This window comes from Hippocampus zosterae, chromosome 13 (genome assembly GCF_025434085.1).
Source record: "Hippocampus zosterae strain Florida chromosome 13, ASM2543408v3, whole genome shotgun sequence".
NCBI lineage: Eukaryota > Metazoa > Chordata > Actinopteri > Syngnathiformes > Syngnathidae > Hippocampus > Hippocampus zosterae.
Genome location: NC_067463.1, coordinates 21110239 through 21128003, shown reverse-complemented (window position 1 = coordinate 21128003; position 17765 = coordinate 21110239). Strand labels below are relative to the sequence as shown.

The 17765-nt window shown below is 43.4% G+C and overlaps 1 protein-coding gene and 1 long non-coding RNA gene across 3 annotated transcripts; both read right to left on the bottom strand.

Annotated features, from left to right (window-relative positions):
- On the bottom strand, nt 1-17422 carry neurl1aa (neuralized E3 ubiquitin protein ligase 1Aa). Of its 2 annotated transcripts, none has more exons than XM_052083784.1 (6): nt 17121-17422; nt 9080-9330; nt 8150-8471; nt 2499-3218; nt 979-1129; nt 1-576 (listed from the first exon to the last, which is right to left on the bottom strand). In XM_052083784.1, the coding sequence occupies exons 1-6, from the start codon at nt 17152-17154 to the stop codon at nt 333-335; spliced, it is 1722 nt and encodes a 573-aa protein (XP_051939744.1). In that variant the 5' UTR covers nt 17155-17422; the 3' UTR covers nt 1-332. The 2 variants fall into 2 exon arrangements, with proteins under 2 accessions (XP_051939744.1, XP_051939743.1); XM_052083783.1 differs by having other exon boundaries at nt 1-574; nt 1016-1129; nt 17121-17420.
- Nucleotides 11911-15349, bottom strand: LOC127612971 (uncharacterized). The gene is made up of 2 exons (XR_007966026.1): nt 14993-15349; nt 11911-14502 (listed from the first exon to the last, which is right to left on the bottom strand). It is a non-coding gene; the product is annotated as an uncharacterized LOC127612971 (long non-coding RNA).
- Nucleotides 17423-17765: the final 343 nt, after the last annotated feature.

Genomic DNA, 17765 nt, shown 5'->3' with positions numbered 1-17765 from the left:
TTCACCGGTTGACTAAATTCCACGCCGTGTTGAGAAAGAAACATTCAGACCATTTGAGCGCAGTCCCCGCTTTGGGGCGGGGCATGGCTCAACAAATGAAATATTTGATCAAGTTGTTTTTTGTGGTTCCCCTCCAGAATTCAGAGTGTTGAGGTGGGAACACTTGTGGCGTGTATTGTGTTTTGTTTCCCTTCAAGTGCTGCCTCTGTGCGAGAGCACATACGAGCAGTACTGTACCCCAATTGGAGTTCGGATTCAGATTCGACCAACAAACGGTTCAAAATGAAACAATTCCCTACTCTGGGGAGTTTGCGGTCCTCAATCGTGTGCTCTTAGGTACTTCGGTAGGTTTTGATGATGTCTTTAATCTGCCTTCTGCAGATGGGACAGCAGGCGTTGGACATTTTCTTGAGCTTCAGGCCACAGCTATAGCAGAGACACATGTGTCCGCACGCATAGATGACCGTGTCCACTGTGTTCTCGTAACAGATGGAGCACTCATCGGAGCGAGGCCCGCGATCCGTTGGAAATGTGGGTGACTTGGGCAGGCTGACTGGAGAATTCAGAGTTGTTCCTGGACAAAAGGCAGAAATATGATGTTAAGATGCACACAAAGCTCTATTCCTAGCATGCTCTAGTTGTCGACGTCATGCTCGCAAAATGCTGCCAAAGCAAAAAAAAACAACAACCCCAAAACAAAACGCCAGAGCGCCCTAGGCTCAATAATTTAAAAATCACAGGCACCTATGCTCCTTTTCAGGGGTTCAAATGTACAGTATGTACGATCTCACTGGAGGTTCCCACACGTAAGCTTTACAAGAACACACACACACACACACACACATATTCTGTTGCTTCAGGTTGCTGATGAAGCGAGTGCAGGCCATTGTTTCGAGACTACTACAGGATGTCATCCGCTGACAATTTCAGAATCTATCAGGTCTCCCGAGGGCCGACTGAGCCCCCCCCCCCCCCCCCCCCCCGCTTCTGTTTACGTAAGCTGCCAAGCACATGCCTCGGTTGAGAACGGTATCCGAGCTGCTGCTGCCCAGGGCACTTGGAGTTTGTGGTGACGAGGAGGGCGAACTGGGGTTCGACCCGGCCCGTGAGTCGCCAACATGAGTGGAGCCTACAGAAGATAAAAAAAAAGAACAGGAAAAGATGGCATCACTGTCAAGCAAAGTGTCCACTTCCTGGTAGAATGATTCAAGCAGATGTCATCTCGCTTCCGTTTGGGGCCGAGACAGAGTTTGTGTCATGTACAAATTCACCCAGGGCACGAGGAAAGAAACAAGATGCATCAGCGGAGACAGCATTTATCTGCTATACAGAACATGGTTTGACTTGATACATTTGTCACGAAGGCTTAATCTGGCCCCTCTTGTGCAGTAGAATGTCGAGCAACATTCAACGTGGCTTCTATTCACCTTCATTGAAATTCAAATTGCTCTTCTGTCAACAAAAGGCAATACATCAGCATCGAACGAGAGAAGTTACGTATCGGAACGTCAAGAATGTTGGAAAATTACACTTGCGGATTCCACACTGAAAGCTGCTCAGAAGACACAGTGTTTCTGATTTGGTGTTGTGCCAAGTTTTTTTTTTTTGGTGGTTTGCTCCTTTGGTTAGTTGTCAAGCCAAAATGTAATTTAACGGTGGAGGGAGCATGTTGTCTGTGAGGGATTACTCCATGGACTAATATACATTGTGATATTTGTGTACTTGTATTCTTTGGCGTTCGACTCAGCACGACTTAGATTTGTTCTTGATTTTACTGCTTGGTGTTTTCTACCGCCTTTATTACCGATTCGTCTTACTGTTTATTGTGTATGTTAAATCGCTCCATGTACAGCACTTTGTATGCAGCGATGGCTGTTTGAAAGTGCTCGAGAAATACTCTTGACTTGACTTGACTTTTTTTTTCGCTCAAGTTTTCACTGAACCCACAGTAGCATCATTAAAGAAATCGTTAGACATCTGGCGAAAAAAAATTTGCAATATTAAATTTTAGCCAGATCACACAATCCTAGTGGCGACCGACACCATTCCAAAAATCATATCGCAACGCTAATGTAGGACGCTAAGAGACCGCCAGTTAATTATGCCGTCAGTGGAGTTTCAGAGTCAAAAGTGGGGTGCAAAAAATGCTGCCAAATCTTTGGAGCTAGACGATGCGGCTGCGGATGCTGTCTCGCTCAAGGGGACAATTTAGAGCTTCCTATCAGCCTGCCATGTTTTTTGGAATGTGGGAGGAAACCGGAGCACCCGGAGAAAACCCACGCAAGCCCGGGGAGAACATGCAAACTCCACACAGGGAGGCCGGAGCTGGAATCGAACCCGGTACCTCCGCACTGTGAAGCCGACGTGCTAACCACTGGACTACCAGGCCGCCCAGCGTTGTAATAATCCTTTTTTTATTTTAGCACGCTGAACAAACATTATAATCCCCGTCTAACCCGTGTTTGTGTTAAATGTGATTGCATGACGCTCATGCTTACCCAGAATTCTCAACTGAGTGACGGCACCATGTAGGCCGAAGAACATCCAGAGTGGGCGCGAGTTGTCCACGCAGACTTGCATGCCAACGTTGGTGCCGTTGTGGCTTAATATGACCTCCCCTTCTTGGTTGACCAAGAAGCCAAGGATGTCACTGCTCTGTAGAGGGGTGGGCACCCGACACACCGCCCAAAACTCCTTCCTATCCACGAGAGCCTCCGGATTATATGGCAGATCACTGGGGCGAAGCACAGCCGGGTCGCACGATGTCACACCGTAGGACAAGGAACCTGAGCGGGCCGGACTGGATTTGGTGACTTTGATGTACACACACTCTCCGGTTTGTAGAGGGCGGTTGGTAAAGACGAGCGTGCGCTCCTCCCGCGAATGCTCGGATCTCGCCACGGTCTGTTCATCGAGCGTCTTGATATGGGCGCCGCGCAACTGGTGGAAGTGGAGATCGCTCTCGATGACGGACGGCAACAAAGATGATTGCTGCGAGTTGAGCGAGTTCTGGGGGATCGGACAGCTGGAGGAGGTTGAGGCCAGGTGGAGGGTGTGATGGTGCGCGTGGGAGTTGCCTCCTTCCTCCTGCCGAACGTTGAGGTCGCACAGGCTAACGGAGAGACGGGAGTCGTCCGCCCCTCGGCAGAGAGAGGAGGAGGAGCGCACCGTTGTGAAAGAACGAGGGCGCAAACAGTCGAGAGGAACGATCTCACTGTCTGAAAAGAGAGGTGGAAAAAGCAATTTAGATCAATAACATTCATTCATTCATCTTCCTAACCGCTTGATCCTCACACTAGGGTCACGGGGGGTGCTGGAGCCTATCCCAGCTGTCTCCGGGCAGTAGGCGGGGGACACCCTGAATCGGTTGCCAGCCAATCGCAGGGCACACAGAGACGAACAACCATCCACGCTCACACTCACACCTAGGGACAATTTAGAGTGTTCAATCAGCCTGCCACGCATATTTTTGGAATGTGGGAGGAAACCGGAGCACCCGGAGAAAACCCACGCAGGCCCGGGGAGAACATGCAAACTCCACACAGGTAGGCCGGAGCTGGAATCGAACCCGGCACCTCTGCACTGTGAAGCCGACGTGCTAACCACTGGACTACTGGGCCGCTGTTTAGTATATACGATACACATATTGTGTTTTCGAACAATACCATGACCAGATTTATAATTTCACCATTACCGGTGGATTAAATGGTGAAGCTTTGAAAAATGTACAAGCAGCCTGCGCCACGCCGGCCCATTCAATTGAATGAGCCTCGCCTTTCAATATACCCACACATTGCTCATGATTATCACCCACATTCTATTTCTGTTGGAAGGCACGTCTTCGTTGACTACCATCGTTGAAAAAAAGTTGTATGTGAAGCTTCAAAACGCGATTCAGTTCAAAACTGCTTCAAAACAGTTTCAAAACTGCTATAGTTCGTATTGCGCAGAGTGCACGCAGCACATTGCCATGTAATGCATCAGTGCAAACATAAACTTCGTCCATGTGCTGAGGTGAGAGGTTAACTGACTTTTTTTTTTTCAAGCCACACAACACATCCATCAATTTTCTGGCCGAGAACACAGGAGCACACACTGGCACTACTCCAGCAGAGATAAAATGGCTCATCTAAGAACGTGACATGATTGCTCAAAATAACAACTCTGCTTGCGCTCTCTTCAGTGTCCTGCTCAGTGGTGGTTAAAATTAGGCTGGTAGACAGAGTAAGGAAACGAGCCAAGACTTCTTGCACCCCCCACCCCACACACACACACACACACTGCAGAAAGTAGATAGAATCAGGGATCCATTTTGAGAGCAACTGGGGCAAGAGGCCTGTCTGTCTCTGAAGAGCCTCTCATTACTGGTCGAGTCTGGGTGCCTCTATCAGATCCGGACGTAAGAGTCTGACTCCAGATAAAGCTCTTGGCTTCAATGACCAGGATTGTGGGTCACGCCACTGAACGGGACATTGTTGTTTTAAAGGAGTTAAGCCCAATAAATTTCAAAACTATGCTAAAAAAAATGTGCTTTAAAAAAAATCATCAAATCCAAAATCAAGCCAAAGTCTCTACACTTGAGCGATGCAGACTTCAGGCAGTAATTGGACTGGAAAAGATATGCCAAGGTCTGTGCTGAACGATATTACTGAGCCCCTGAAAAAACTACTCTGCTAGAAATGGCTGTAAATCCTGAATAAAGGTGCGAGAAAGATGTAAAACTCATAACTCATGTGCAAGTATTAAAACATCACAAACCACTTGTTTTGACTTGTTGCTGGACAGTCCTGGGGCGCTTGTGTCTTGCGCCTGTAATGGGCAGCATTTTTCACAGCCCCGCTTTGTTCAGCGGAGAGATCGGTGCTGTTGAACGGTCTGCGGCTGGATGGATGGAGGTCTTGAGGAGCCGACGATGAGAAGAAAGGAGCGTTGGCGCGGAGTGCCGATGCGGATTTGGAGCTGGGAGTCGCGGCTTGGAGTTTGAAGCGGATTACGTGGGACAGGAGAAGTGAACTAATCTCTTTTCGTCAATGGATGCTACAGCTTTGTGTTTGCTTTCAAAACTCAGCTTGTAGCAGACGTGTGCACATTTTCAGCATGACGTCTCTGATCCACTGGAGAAAGGACACTTTGATCCTCTCCTCTTTCATCTAGAACTGCTTCAGACAACAAAGTGTATGCAGAAAATTGGTGAAGATTGAACGACTGTGTGTCCTATGTGTTGTCTTGTGTTATTTTTGTTATTTTGACTTCAAAATGGCGCCGTGAGAGTGGCTGCCTTTCCAGCAGCTCCTATATTTTGTTGTTCTACTTCTTACTTTCATAACTTTGCTGCTGTGAATTGGGAATTTCTCCATTGTGAGACTAATAAAGGTTTTTTCTTCTTCTTCTTCTTCTTGAAAATGTATGCACGTGTGCGTGTGTGTGTGTGTGTGTTTTGTTCTTTTGTGGCTTCACCAGCTGCTGCCCATCAATGATGGTGCACCTGCGTTTTTTAGGGTACAATCCCTTTGTCCTATTGGCCCGTGGGTCCTTTTTAATCGTCCAATCTCACAGTGCCTATTGGTATTCATGCCACATTTGTGCAACTTGTCAGTACCACGACAGTGTGTGTTCAGTTACACGTGAACCAAGGAAGGATGGAAGGTACAACAAGTAAACCCTTTCATTGAAATAAGAATTAAAACCAATTTGGCTTGCGATTCCCGCCCGCCCGCCCCCAGCACAGCCATTTTGATTGGAAGAATAAACCACCTGGCAGGCTAATCCACTGTAAGCACGACACATAAGACACAGCGCCAGGGTTGATGGGAGGAGAAATGCAGCATGTCTATTTTGGCCCTAACGGACTTTGGCTCACACAGTAAATGCTTTTGATTAGGGAATGGCAAGCTAATGCTGTACATGGGGACATGGGGGAGAGGGATGTTGGCTTAGTAAGATCTTTTCGCCAGGGCAGATGAAACATGTCAGGAGTGTGAGCCAGTGTTGGAAGTGTGGGTGGGAGAGGGGATTTACTATGTCACGCACACACACACACATAGATGTGCGCATGCGCAACGGGGTTATCTTTGTCCAGATTCTCGGGAGGGTATTGTCTGATGTCAGCAAATGTGAAGACAGAAAAAAATGAAATGGAAGATATTAGGAGATTTACACTAGGTCAGGTTATACAACAACAGAGAGCAAATACAAAGGAAATGGCCCAGATATCTTCAGCTAAGAAAGCCGACGGGCAATATAGATCAAAATAGAAGTTTTGGGCTCTCAGTAGTAATTCATGGGAAGACAACATCAAATATAAGTTAAAAAACAGCAACATTTCCTCCATTTCCCAGGCCAGGCAATTAGGTCATACATGTGTGAGGTGAAATAAAATGACAGTGGAGGAGGGGTAGTCATAGAAAAGGGATAAAGTCAAAGGGGGAATTTGTTCTAGATCAGGGGTGTCCAAACTTTTTGCCAAGGGGGCCAGATTTTATGTGGTAAAATGTCGGGGGGGCCGACCTTGGCTGACATTCTTTACATTGAACAACAATATTGTTCAACAAATTTTAGTAAGCCAGTCTGTTTCACGTTTCCATTTTTATTTTATTTTCAACAATCTTAAGAATTTCTTTTGGTTCATTTGAAACAGGAATTTGAAATATGACATATCAGTCAATATAAACACGGAGTGATGTCTCGTTAACTCGTGAGTGATGCCCTCTAGTGTCTAAATGCTATTACTCATTTAGTGAATGCTATTACTCATTTAGCCACTAGAGGGAAGCAGTACTCTATGAAACATCACTCACCAGTCTACGAGACCTCAGTCAATGCAACACGTGTTCCATTGCGCCCAACCTGCGGGCCAGACGGCACTGATTTTATGACGGGGGCCGAGGGCCGAATGAAATTCGACCGGCCCGCGGGCCGGACTTTGGACATGCCTGTTCTAGATGCTTGCGATGTTCTTTATTCTTGGCAAAGGCTAAGTTCACATTCCCTCATCAGGCCAGATGGCTTTGAACAGTCGGCTTTTGAGCGTCAGTTCTTCTGACACATGGCCATATCAAAGATCACGATTAAAAATCACATCATACCCAATACAAGTTCTTTCCTTTCTGTTGAATGCATATCCGATTCTAAAATTAAAACGGTTGTGGACTTCCATTGTTAGAGCTGTCAGTTTAGCGTGTTTTTATTGGCATTAATTTAAATGAATTTTAACGGGATGACATTTTTTCTCACGAGTTTAACGCGGCACACGTCACAGAGGATGTGACGTTGCTCTCTAAATAAATTGATGGCCAAGCACACAGCTGACGTGAGTACCCCGCGGCCTTAAGTTACGCATTTTACAATTTTTGTAAGGATGTATTTTGTGTTATAAAAACATTCTTTTTTTTTTTTTAAACACTCAAAATGTTCAGAGGCATCTGTGCTATCCATACATATATAGTCTTCATTAGTTCTTTGGGATTTTTTATTCTTTATTTTTTGCAAAAGGGAAAAAAAAATTGTGTCTGGAGGTCCCAAGCAAGCCCGACTAACAATCCCGACCGGACGTGTTCATGTAAAATGCATTGGTTTGAAGCCTCCTGCAAAAAGGCAAACTCGTTTGCGATCCTCTGACGCCACCTAAAGTTGCACAATTGGAATGACCTCAACCCAACAATGTGGTATGCTTACATCTGTCCAAGCGAAAACAAAGCGATTGACGTAAAAATCGCGTGAAATGCATGTATACACATTAGGTTTACGATGCATTCAAAAATATGAATTATAATGGGTCTCTATGGTGCAAAATATGTAAATTGTGAAGATTAAGGTATCAAAACGTTTTTTTATTATTGCTGCAATGCCTGAGAATTATCAGCCGGTGACGTCATGATATTTAGGCCATTTTAGAACCCCTCCATAAGTTTCAGCTCTCTCGTGTTTTTCTGAATGCCTATCAGAATCAGGTGTGTTGCATCAGGGAGACTTGGAAAACATGCAGGACAACGGCCCTCCAGGATCTGAGTTTGACACCTATGACCTATGGGACGGTCGCATTTACGTAAAAACCATCGGAAAACACCTTTGAATGATTAAAAACAAGTAAAAATATAGCCTCTTGGCAGCGAGATTTTAGTTAGTTGCTAACCCAGATAAACCAGCTTACCTAGCAGCTGCACTCCACGGGTCAGACCGTAAACATCAATTAGAGCCCAGAGGGGTTCGCTGGTTCGGACGCCGCTGAAAAATAGCAAGGGGCTGGACTCGTTGATGCGGTAGAACACACGGCCCTTCTTGTCAACCCAAAAGGCGATAACATTCCCCTCATTAGAAAACTCTTCAGGTAGAGCCTTCGCCCAGAAGCCGCTTTGGGACACCAAGTCTGGGCAGGCGTACTTTGGCAAGCTGTCTGGGTTGATCCTGCAGGGATCTTTGGAGGTGAACCCCAGACGCAGAGCTCCACTCCAACAACACTGCTTTTTAGTAATCTGACAGGGAGGGGAAAAAAAAGCGTTTTATGAAGTCAGTGATTTGAAAGTGCACCAAAAAGTTAATTCAGTCAGTACGAAGATAATCCAAGACAAATTGAACTTTAAGCAGTTTGAGATGACTTTGCCCACGAAGAAAACAGATTTGCGACAGCATTATAAGGTGATGTTGGAATAGAAATAAACACAAAATGTGTGACGCGTAAAATACGACAACGTTGACGCCAGAATGTTGAACAGCTGAAGCTTCATCAAGCAAGAATGGGAACGCGTCAAAGCTTCAAAGATTTGTGGAACTGAGGAATTTCACAAATGTTAATTCAATGCTGTTAAAATAAAACGTAACTCAGTGGTAAACATGATCGTGTCTCAGCTTTTTGGGTTTTTGTTGCAGCCACAAAATTCTATGTTTGTGATTATTTGCTTAAAACAGTAAAGTTCATCACTTTTAATACTTAATATCTCGTCTTTGTAGTGAATTCAGTTGCATAGCGGTTGAACATGATTTTGAAAGTTCCTGTCTTCTGTGTTTCCTTGTTGCACTTCATTCAAATAGTTTAGTTTTTTTCAAACAGATTTATCATCCAGCCAAATATTAAATGGATTACCTTGAGTCGGACTTGCTCGTACAGGGCTATGGGCCTGTTGCTGAAAGTGATGGCATTGCAGAAACTCCCCTGCCTCTTGACTATCTTCTGGGCAAGGTCCATGACAATTTGGGAACCCTTCGCATTGGGGTGAAAGAGAAGTGGACTGGCTGGAAGGGGACCACAAACACTTCCACACTGGATAGGCAGACATCTTTTGTGTTTGTGATGACAGCGGTGGGATGTGGATGGGAAAGGGCCACCGAGGGAGTCTGGAGGAAAAGACAAGTCACTCAAATCAATGTGTATAACAAAAAAATTAAATTACATGTAGTGCTGTCAAGCGATTAAAAAAAGTGTGATTAATTAATTAGGGTCTGTCATTAATTAATCTACATTTTAAGCTCATTTAAAAATTACCGAGAAAGTACCTATTTTCATTTAAAATTTGTTACATTATTGAGGCAAATCAAAAGATCAAAGAAAAAGTGGCATTATAAAGTATTTTATGGGTTTTCAACAGACTTGGACAGATGCAGTACTAGCCATTTACTTTCTGCTGTATTTGAGACAGGGGTGGCCCGGTAGTCCAGTGGTTAGCACGCCGGCTTCACAGTGCAGAGGTACCGGGTTCGATTCCAGCTCCGGCCTCCCTGTGTGGAGTTTGCATGTTCTCCCCGGGTCTGCGTGGGTTTTCTCCGGATGCTCCGGTTAACTCCCACATTCCAAAAACATGCATGGCAGGCTGATTGGACGCTCTAAATTGTCCCGAGGTGTGAGTGTGAGCGTGGATGGTTGTTCGTCTCTGTGTGCCCTGCGATTGGCTGGCAACTGATTCAGGGTGCCTACTGCCCGAAGACAGCTGGGATAGGCTCCAGCACCCCCCGCGACCCTAGTGAGGAGCAAGCGGCTCGGAACATGAATGAATGAATGAATGAATGAATTAAAATTTAGATGAACGCAATCCAAAAAAAATTACACGTCAAATGTACTGTAATTAATTAATCGCAATTAACGCGATCATTTGACACCTCTTTATAGTGCATATTAGAAATATGCCACTTTTCTTATGGACACATCATAGTATATCTGAATGTGAGCAACACAGCAAATGCACACTAAAAATAGTATAAATCTAAATAAGTGCATGGTGTTTAGTTTGACTGTCATGCTATGTTGTAACTGTACTGACTATTTTAAGACAAGGCTTTGTTTGTAAGTCTCCCTGGTATGTGCTGCTTAAGATCCACCCCACTCACTGCATTGGCACTCTTTTGTGTTCCATAAAGAAAAATGGGGCATCCATGCATTGGAGAAATTAGTGCAGTATTTTTGACTTGCATGATTTTTATGGGCGGCCCGGTAGTCCAGTGGTTAGCACGTCGGCTTCACAGTGCGGAGGTACCGGGTTCGATTCCAGCTCCGACCTCCCTGTGTGGAGTTTGCATGTTCTCCCCGGGCCTGCGTGGGTTTTCTCCGGGTGCTCCGGTTTCCTCCCACATTCCAAAAATATGCATGGCAGGCTGGTTGAACACTCTAAATTGTCCCTAGGTGTGAGCGTGAGCGTGGATGGTCGTTCGTCTATGTGTGCCCTGCGATTGGCTGGCAACCGATTCAGGGTGTCCCCCGCCTACTGCCCGGAGACAGCTGGGATAGGCTCCAGCACCCCCTGCGACCCTCGTAGGGATCAAGCGGTACGGAAAATGAATGAATGAATGAATGATTCTTATGGACACCGCTGGCTACAAAAGCCTTATGTGTCACATTGGGCATTTATCAAAATAAAAGCCACAAAACTCAAAACAAATTGTGCAATTTGTTATGGCGATAGAAAAAAAAAAGACACTGATAAGAAAAAGGAGACTAAATATTTATTGCTGCCTCCGTTGCTAATTGTTCTGGAACAGAATATGAAAATGAGAAAACTGGGGCATCGGTGTCGGTAAATCCCAAAACGCTTGGGAAATTGACTGCTAAAGTGAAAGGGTAAACACATTGAACACAGTTACTGTTGGTGCTTCATAGGCAAAGATCATCATTGAACTTCAACAGATCCTACATAGATTTGTGTGGATTGAAAAACCGTTGAAATGGCAGTGACAGATATCGGAGACAGACCGATGACCGTCGGATTACGTGGCACTCTTTCTCCTTCTTTGATTCAGATTTTCTCCTGCCATTTGTATTTATTCAGGAAATTTCATCCTGCACGGGTATCCACTAAAAGCCTTTTGTCTTGGCACAGCCACAGGAGAGCAAATGAATTTGGGGCACATGGTGCAGGGCAAATTGAGCTGAATGCATTACCGAGTTCTAAAGAGGCACAGCTGCTATGTGTGAATTCATGTTCCTTAGCAACCCCTTGCATCTGTGCCGTTGTCTTGCGCCGCTTTTCGACAGCAAATCCAGTCAAAACATGCTTTACAGGACACAAACAGGATCCTATTTCAACCTCTTCAAATGAAAAAAAAAAAACATCTTTGTTTTAACGTTGCTATTTTTATTTTTAGCGAGTCAAAATGGATTTTTACATCACATTTCAGATCTAAATAAATACTGAATTAGAACTGGCATTTTTGAATATACGATAGATGAAAGCCGCATCATCTTAAATGGATTGGTCATGTCAATATTTCAGCAATCTTTCACAGTCTAAAACCACCCATTGACAGACTGCAAGACTGATAACGAAATTGCCCTTATCATCCTGTTTCTTCCCTATCAAGGAACGACCAGATCTCTCCATTTCTTTCATGACCTGCTTTGTTAGCTCTAGACTGCTCCAAATCGCACTGCTCGTAGGTATATTTATCAGTGACGGGCGGTGAGTTATCTTCACGCATGTACTACCGTATTGGCCCGAATATAAAATGGCCCTGATTATAAGACGACCCCCTCTTTTTCAAGACTCAAGTTTGAAAAAATACTTTTTAAACACCAAATTAATTTTTATACAGAAAATAATTCCAGTACATCAGAAACAAATGATAACAATATATTTGAGAGAAAAAGCATGTTATTTTGCCTCATTCAAATCATAATATCCGAACATTTAAATATGTAAACTAAAGTGCAATCATATTCGTAAATGAATAGCTTCTGGTTTTTGAAATTTAAATTACATCATAACTTCTCCTCAGGTGCCAGTTAACCTGGCCGATCTTCGACCCACTTTTCTCCAGATTGTCGCTACGTCTCTCCATTTTCTGTTATCTCTTCTATTATTTTCTTCTCTTTTCTTTCTTACCGCTATTTTTTATTTTTCTTCTTCATGACAGGGGTTCACTTTGGCCTGGCGAGTCAAGTTCAGCATTCGCTTCAATGATATCTGGCGCCACCTAGCGGCGTGAACGGGTATAATGTCTAGACCCTGAATATAAGACTGGGGTCGTCTTATATTCAGGGTCTAGACTAGTCTTATATTTGGGCCAATACGGTATATCAGACTACTCCTACGAGGACAAGGTGGTCACAGCAGGAGGTAGGCATATTAATATTTTTTATTGCTATTATATTACATATTTTAACATAGTAGTATTATACTTTGTAGTCATTTATTTTGTGCTTGTTCTTTTAAGTGAGTTTTGAAGTCAATGAATAATTGTGTTTATTCGTCATCAATTTCAATATCAAAATCGTTGATTGATGATTATTCTCCTGCTTCTTAATAAGTGTTTACAGTACATCGTGAATGTAGTTGATTTCAAATAGAATATTGACACTCTCAGTAGCCTCAGACGCTGGCCCACATTCAGGCAAAACGGCAGGAGAGAAGCACAGCTCCCACACACACTGGCAGACACAATTATGTAACCCACCCATCAAAGATTGCGTTCTGCTACCTTAAACCAGATACACCACCTGCAGTGGTGCAAATTTTGCAAATAAAAACCAGTCCTACACACATCAACATTCGGCTGTACATATACTGTATGTTGCATATTGATACACTTCATACATCTAATTGAAAATACAACCTGTTAACACTGGAGACAAGCTAGAGACGAGCTCGCCTCAAGGCAGATCGGTAAATGTTGCAATGTGAATCTTCACAAAGAGCAGATGGGACGAAAATAATAATAAAATCAGTCACAGAATCTCCAAACTTCACAAAGTCATTTGTGAAGAAATGTCTGCCACCCGATTGATTCCAATGTTCAAATTTTACTTTTTCTCTTCTTTGAGTGGCGCAACTTTGCTGGATTTCCTCCACGAACAATCACATTCAAGCCACGCGGAAAGAACTCTTTTCGGATTTGATGCAACAGTAAACAATTTCGCGTTCATATTTTTTTTTAAAAATCAGCTCTTCTACATGTTGTCTGGCAGGAAGACACTCCTCTGCGTTGCTCTCAATGAGCCTCAGTCAGTAAATGCTGATTTTGTCTCGTGATTTTTATTTTATTTTTTTTACTGGATCATAAAAAAAAAAAAGCATTTCTTCAGGTACATGGTAAATATCGCAATAAATGTTATCGCTGTATTCTACTTCCATATTGCATGGTTTTGCAATATCATACAGATTGTCATATTGAATCACTATTATTAAAATCATTTCATTATTTCAACTACACAGACACACACATTGATATACATATTTATTAGGTGTGTAACAATACGTCCATTTCATCAACGTATCGATGTGCCTACCCCGCAATCCAGCTACATCGATCGACACTAGCCACACATCGACACAACCTCATTTTTATGTTACTGATTGATTGATGGATATCATGAACAAAATCAAGCTATACTCAAAATTCCCAATGACCTTTCATGTTTTATTCAGGCTCGAATGTTATTTATAATAAACTTGTACAGTCAAACCTCGGTTTTCGAACGCCTCTGTTCTCGACCAGATCGGTTTTGGACCAGAAAATTCTAGATTTTTATGCCTCGGATTATGACCGAAAACCAGTTTTTCCACCGAACTGCGCAAACCCGAATAAGCGACTTGACTCCTCTTGGCTTCCTTACACGATGAAGTGACGCTTCCTTGTCTTGCGTTCATTGTGAGCAAATGTGTTTGTTGTGATTTACGCAAATCTAACTGTTTTTGTGTCATTTCTGCATAGTGTGTTCGCCCTAATCATGGGCTAATAAAATAGTTTCGGATTTTGAACAAATCACTCACATGTAACTCTGACTATATTTAAATAGACAATTTTCAGTTTTGGGACATCTGCGCTGCAGCTGATAACAAGTCCCACGTAAGCAATTAAGAAGAAACTAACTTTTACTCATTTTTGAACAAAGGCCTGAAGTTACATTCTGCTCTGAAACAAACTGAAAATTTGTTTACACCATAATCAAGTCATTCAGGACTGACATACTATGCTGACGTTTCACTCAGATGCTTGACCTTGATGCATCCCAGTGAGAAGGCGCTAAATCTCCCTCTGTCTTAGTCTGTCCTTCTTTAACTAATTGGATTCATGCTGGGGCTTTAATGTCACGTTGTGCCCGAAGCGACAGAATAATCGCGTCGTGCGCAACTAACTGGAGATAAGTGGATCCCCGAAATAGCAGACACAGAAAGGAATTTTGTCACAAAAGATGAGATTTATTTTAACACAAAAATTCCCGTCTAAACGGACAACTGAAAACGCTGGTCAAAAAGAAGACCAGGAAATAATAACGAGGCAGCAGAAAACGCTTGCGAAAAAAACGCCAAGGAGAAAGTTCTTAAGCAAAATACTATAATCACTCACGAGCGGAATATCAAGGAACGCAATAATAGACAATAGTCATTTAAGGTAATATCTAAGCGAGAATGAATAGGCGATAGCAATGGCACGGCATGGAATACTCCGGCAGTGAGTCGACTGCCGGAGCGCCAAAATATAACAGGTGCAATCACCAACAAATGGGTGGCAGGTGTGCAGGCGGCAAAGTAAGAACGCCTGCCCCCTGCTGTCAAATACGGAACGTGACATTTAATTAGAGTGACCAGGTGGTGTAAATGTATAAAAGCTGCAAGAGGCTTTATCAAGGCTCACTAAAATGGAGCCGTTGATTGTTCCAAGATTATTTCAAAAAATTTGAAGCATGGTTACCATCGTGTGTTGCCTTTGTGGAATTAACTCATTCAGTACCAGCCAATTCTAGACCAAGTCTGAAAAGACGTTTCAAAACGTCTTTGGGAGTGAATGAGTTAATGTTGTTTCTTTTGATAGGTTTATGGTCAAGTAAAAAGGGGGAGGTGATGGATGGGAGGTTATTTTTTTTCGTTTTGAACATATATAACCATCCATCCATCCATCCATTTTCTGAACCGCTTGATCCTCACCAGGGTCGCGGGCAGTAGGCGGGGGACACCCTGAATCAGTTGCCAGCCAATCGCAGGGCACACAGAGACGAACAACCATCCACACCCACACTCACACCTAGGGACAATTTAGAGTGTTCAATCAGCCTGCCACGCATATTTTTGTGGGGGGAAACCAGAGCACCCGGAGAAAACCCACGCAGGCCCGGGGAGAACATGCAAACTCCACACAGGGAGGCCGGAGCTGGAATCGAACCCGGTACCTCTGCACTGTGAAGCCGACGTGCTAACCACTGGACTACCGGGCCGCCCACCATATATAACCAAACACAGTAAATAATTTTCATCTAAATAAAAACACTCGTGAAGGTCAAAATACACAACAAACATACAACTGAAACACAACGAAATCACCACGAGAAAGTTGAGCAGTCAGCCCAGTCTTTAGGTAATGAATTAAGCTCGGGGTGTCAAAATCATTTTGGAAAGCCATATTGTCATTACTGCTTTCCCAAGTCCCGTTAAACCAAATAAATCCATAATCATTTCATTATATTATGACATACAGTCTCCACAACAAAACGATGGGTTTTGAAATCAAAAGTCAAGGATAATAGTTTGTTCAACTATTCATTTTCTGTAAAAAGCGCAACTAAAAATGATTGCAAAGTCCCAACGACACACAAGAATTTGAAATGTCTGATCACCATTGCAAGACTAATAACGTTTTCTTATCTTATCTTATATTTTAAAGGGATCATCGAAGTTGCCAAACATTATTTGCTTTTGCGAGCCACATAAGAGGACTCGAGTTTTGACACCTGTAAATTGAGCGCTTACACATACAGGTTCAAAAAAGGAAAATAAAGAAGTAGCAACCTATCAATTCCTCCCCCTTTTACTCACAACGTCTCCTATTATTGCAATACGAAACAAATGTTCTTGCTTTACCAAACACATTGGTCGATAAGGGGCCAATAATGACTTCCACAATGAAAGTGAAGTGTACTTTGGGGAGAGTGGTCCTTAAAAACGATACTGGGCCAAACATAAGATTATGACATATTCTCAAAAAGATAAATAAATAACGACTTCTGCTATTACAGCTTTGGAACTCACTCCCAGCTGACCTTCGTAATTCAGACTCACTAACACATTTCAAATCCAGCCTCAAAACACATCTGTTTCGACAAGCCTATTCACTCAGACCATAAATTTTATTTATTTATTTAGTTATTTTTGTTGTATTTTTTTCTTATCTTATTTGATGTTGTTTTTAACATTGTACTCGTGATTTTAACTGCTTATTGTAAGGTGTCCTTGAGTTTCTAGAAAGGCGCCCACAAATAAAATGTATTATTATTATTATTATTATTATTATTATTATTATTATTATGCCCACCAAGTGTTTTGTAATAGGCTCAGTTCATCAGTCATATGATAAAGACGGATGTTCCCACCTCACTGTTAGCCCTGAATAGTGTCCAAAAAATTATTGACGTTTGTCTCAAAGCACAGTCGCCCTTTGTTTATTAATGAGGGGGAAACCCACCACTCATTTCCAAGGCAATGGGAAACACCAAAACATGCCTCAGGACCGACTCGACAAACACTTTTACAGTTTAAACCACCTTCAATGTCACCATTAATAGAGTAATCTTCAGTTACAGGAGCCACATCTCGCGCGGTATCGGCACTGTATCGGCGCGCTACCTGACAACACCCTTTTGTAATACCGCTTCATATGGCAACGCGTTTATCACGAAACCTGCAATGAAACAGTCGATTCCTTACCGTACAAAGCATTTCGCGTGATCTGACCACCCATTTCTTGTATGCCTCGCAGACGCCTATCGCCGCCGTGTATTTACGCTGATGCCGTCTTCGCAAGGCCGGGACGCTCGTGACATGATTCCATCCAAAAGGGGGGGAACGAACAGATGAAAATACACGACAGGAGAGCGCGACCCACACACCTCCTTCCTTCCTCTTCTTGTGAGCGTGGCTACACGTCCATGACGACCACCCCCCCTCGCCACCTACCGCCTCATTCAACGAGACCTCTCCCCGCCTTGAGCCGCATCTGCCACGCGTATTTTACATAAAAGGTGGAGACTCCAGCTTTTAACGCTGTCGCTGCCGCAACAGTGACGTTTGGCAAAAACGGAGCTCTCAGTGTACGGTCGTCAGTGCAAGGAGGTTCGTTCTGTGCCCAATGCTTTTGTCCTAAGCGCCCCTTTAACTGAAATTGCGCGTGATGTCTTGTATCTTTTTTTCCCCCATAAATTTTAATAACACCAGGGTCGACTTCTGTACAGTTCTGTTCTACTATGGAATAATCTCGAAACGGACCTAAAAATGAGTAAATCACTTGCTGAGTTCAAAAACAAATTCAAAAAAATAGTACAAACAACCTACATCAGGGGTGTCCAAACTTTT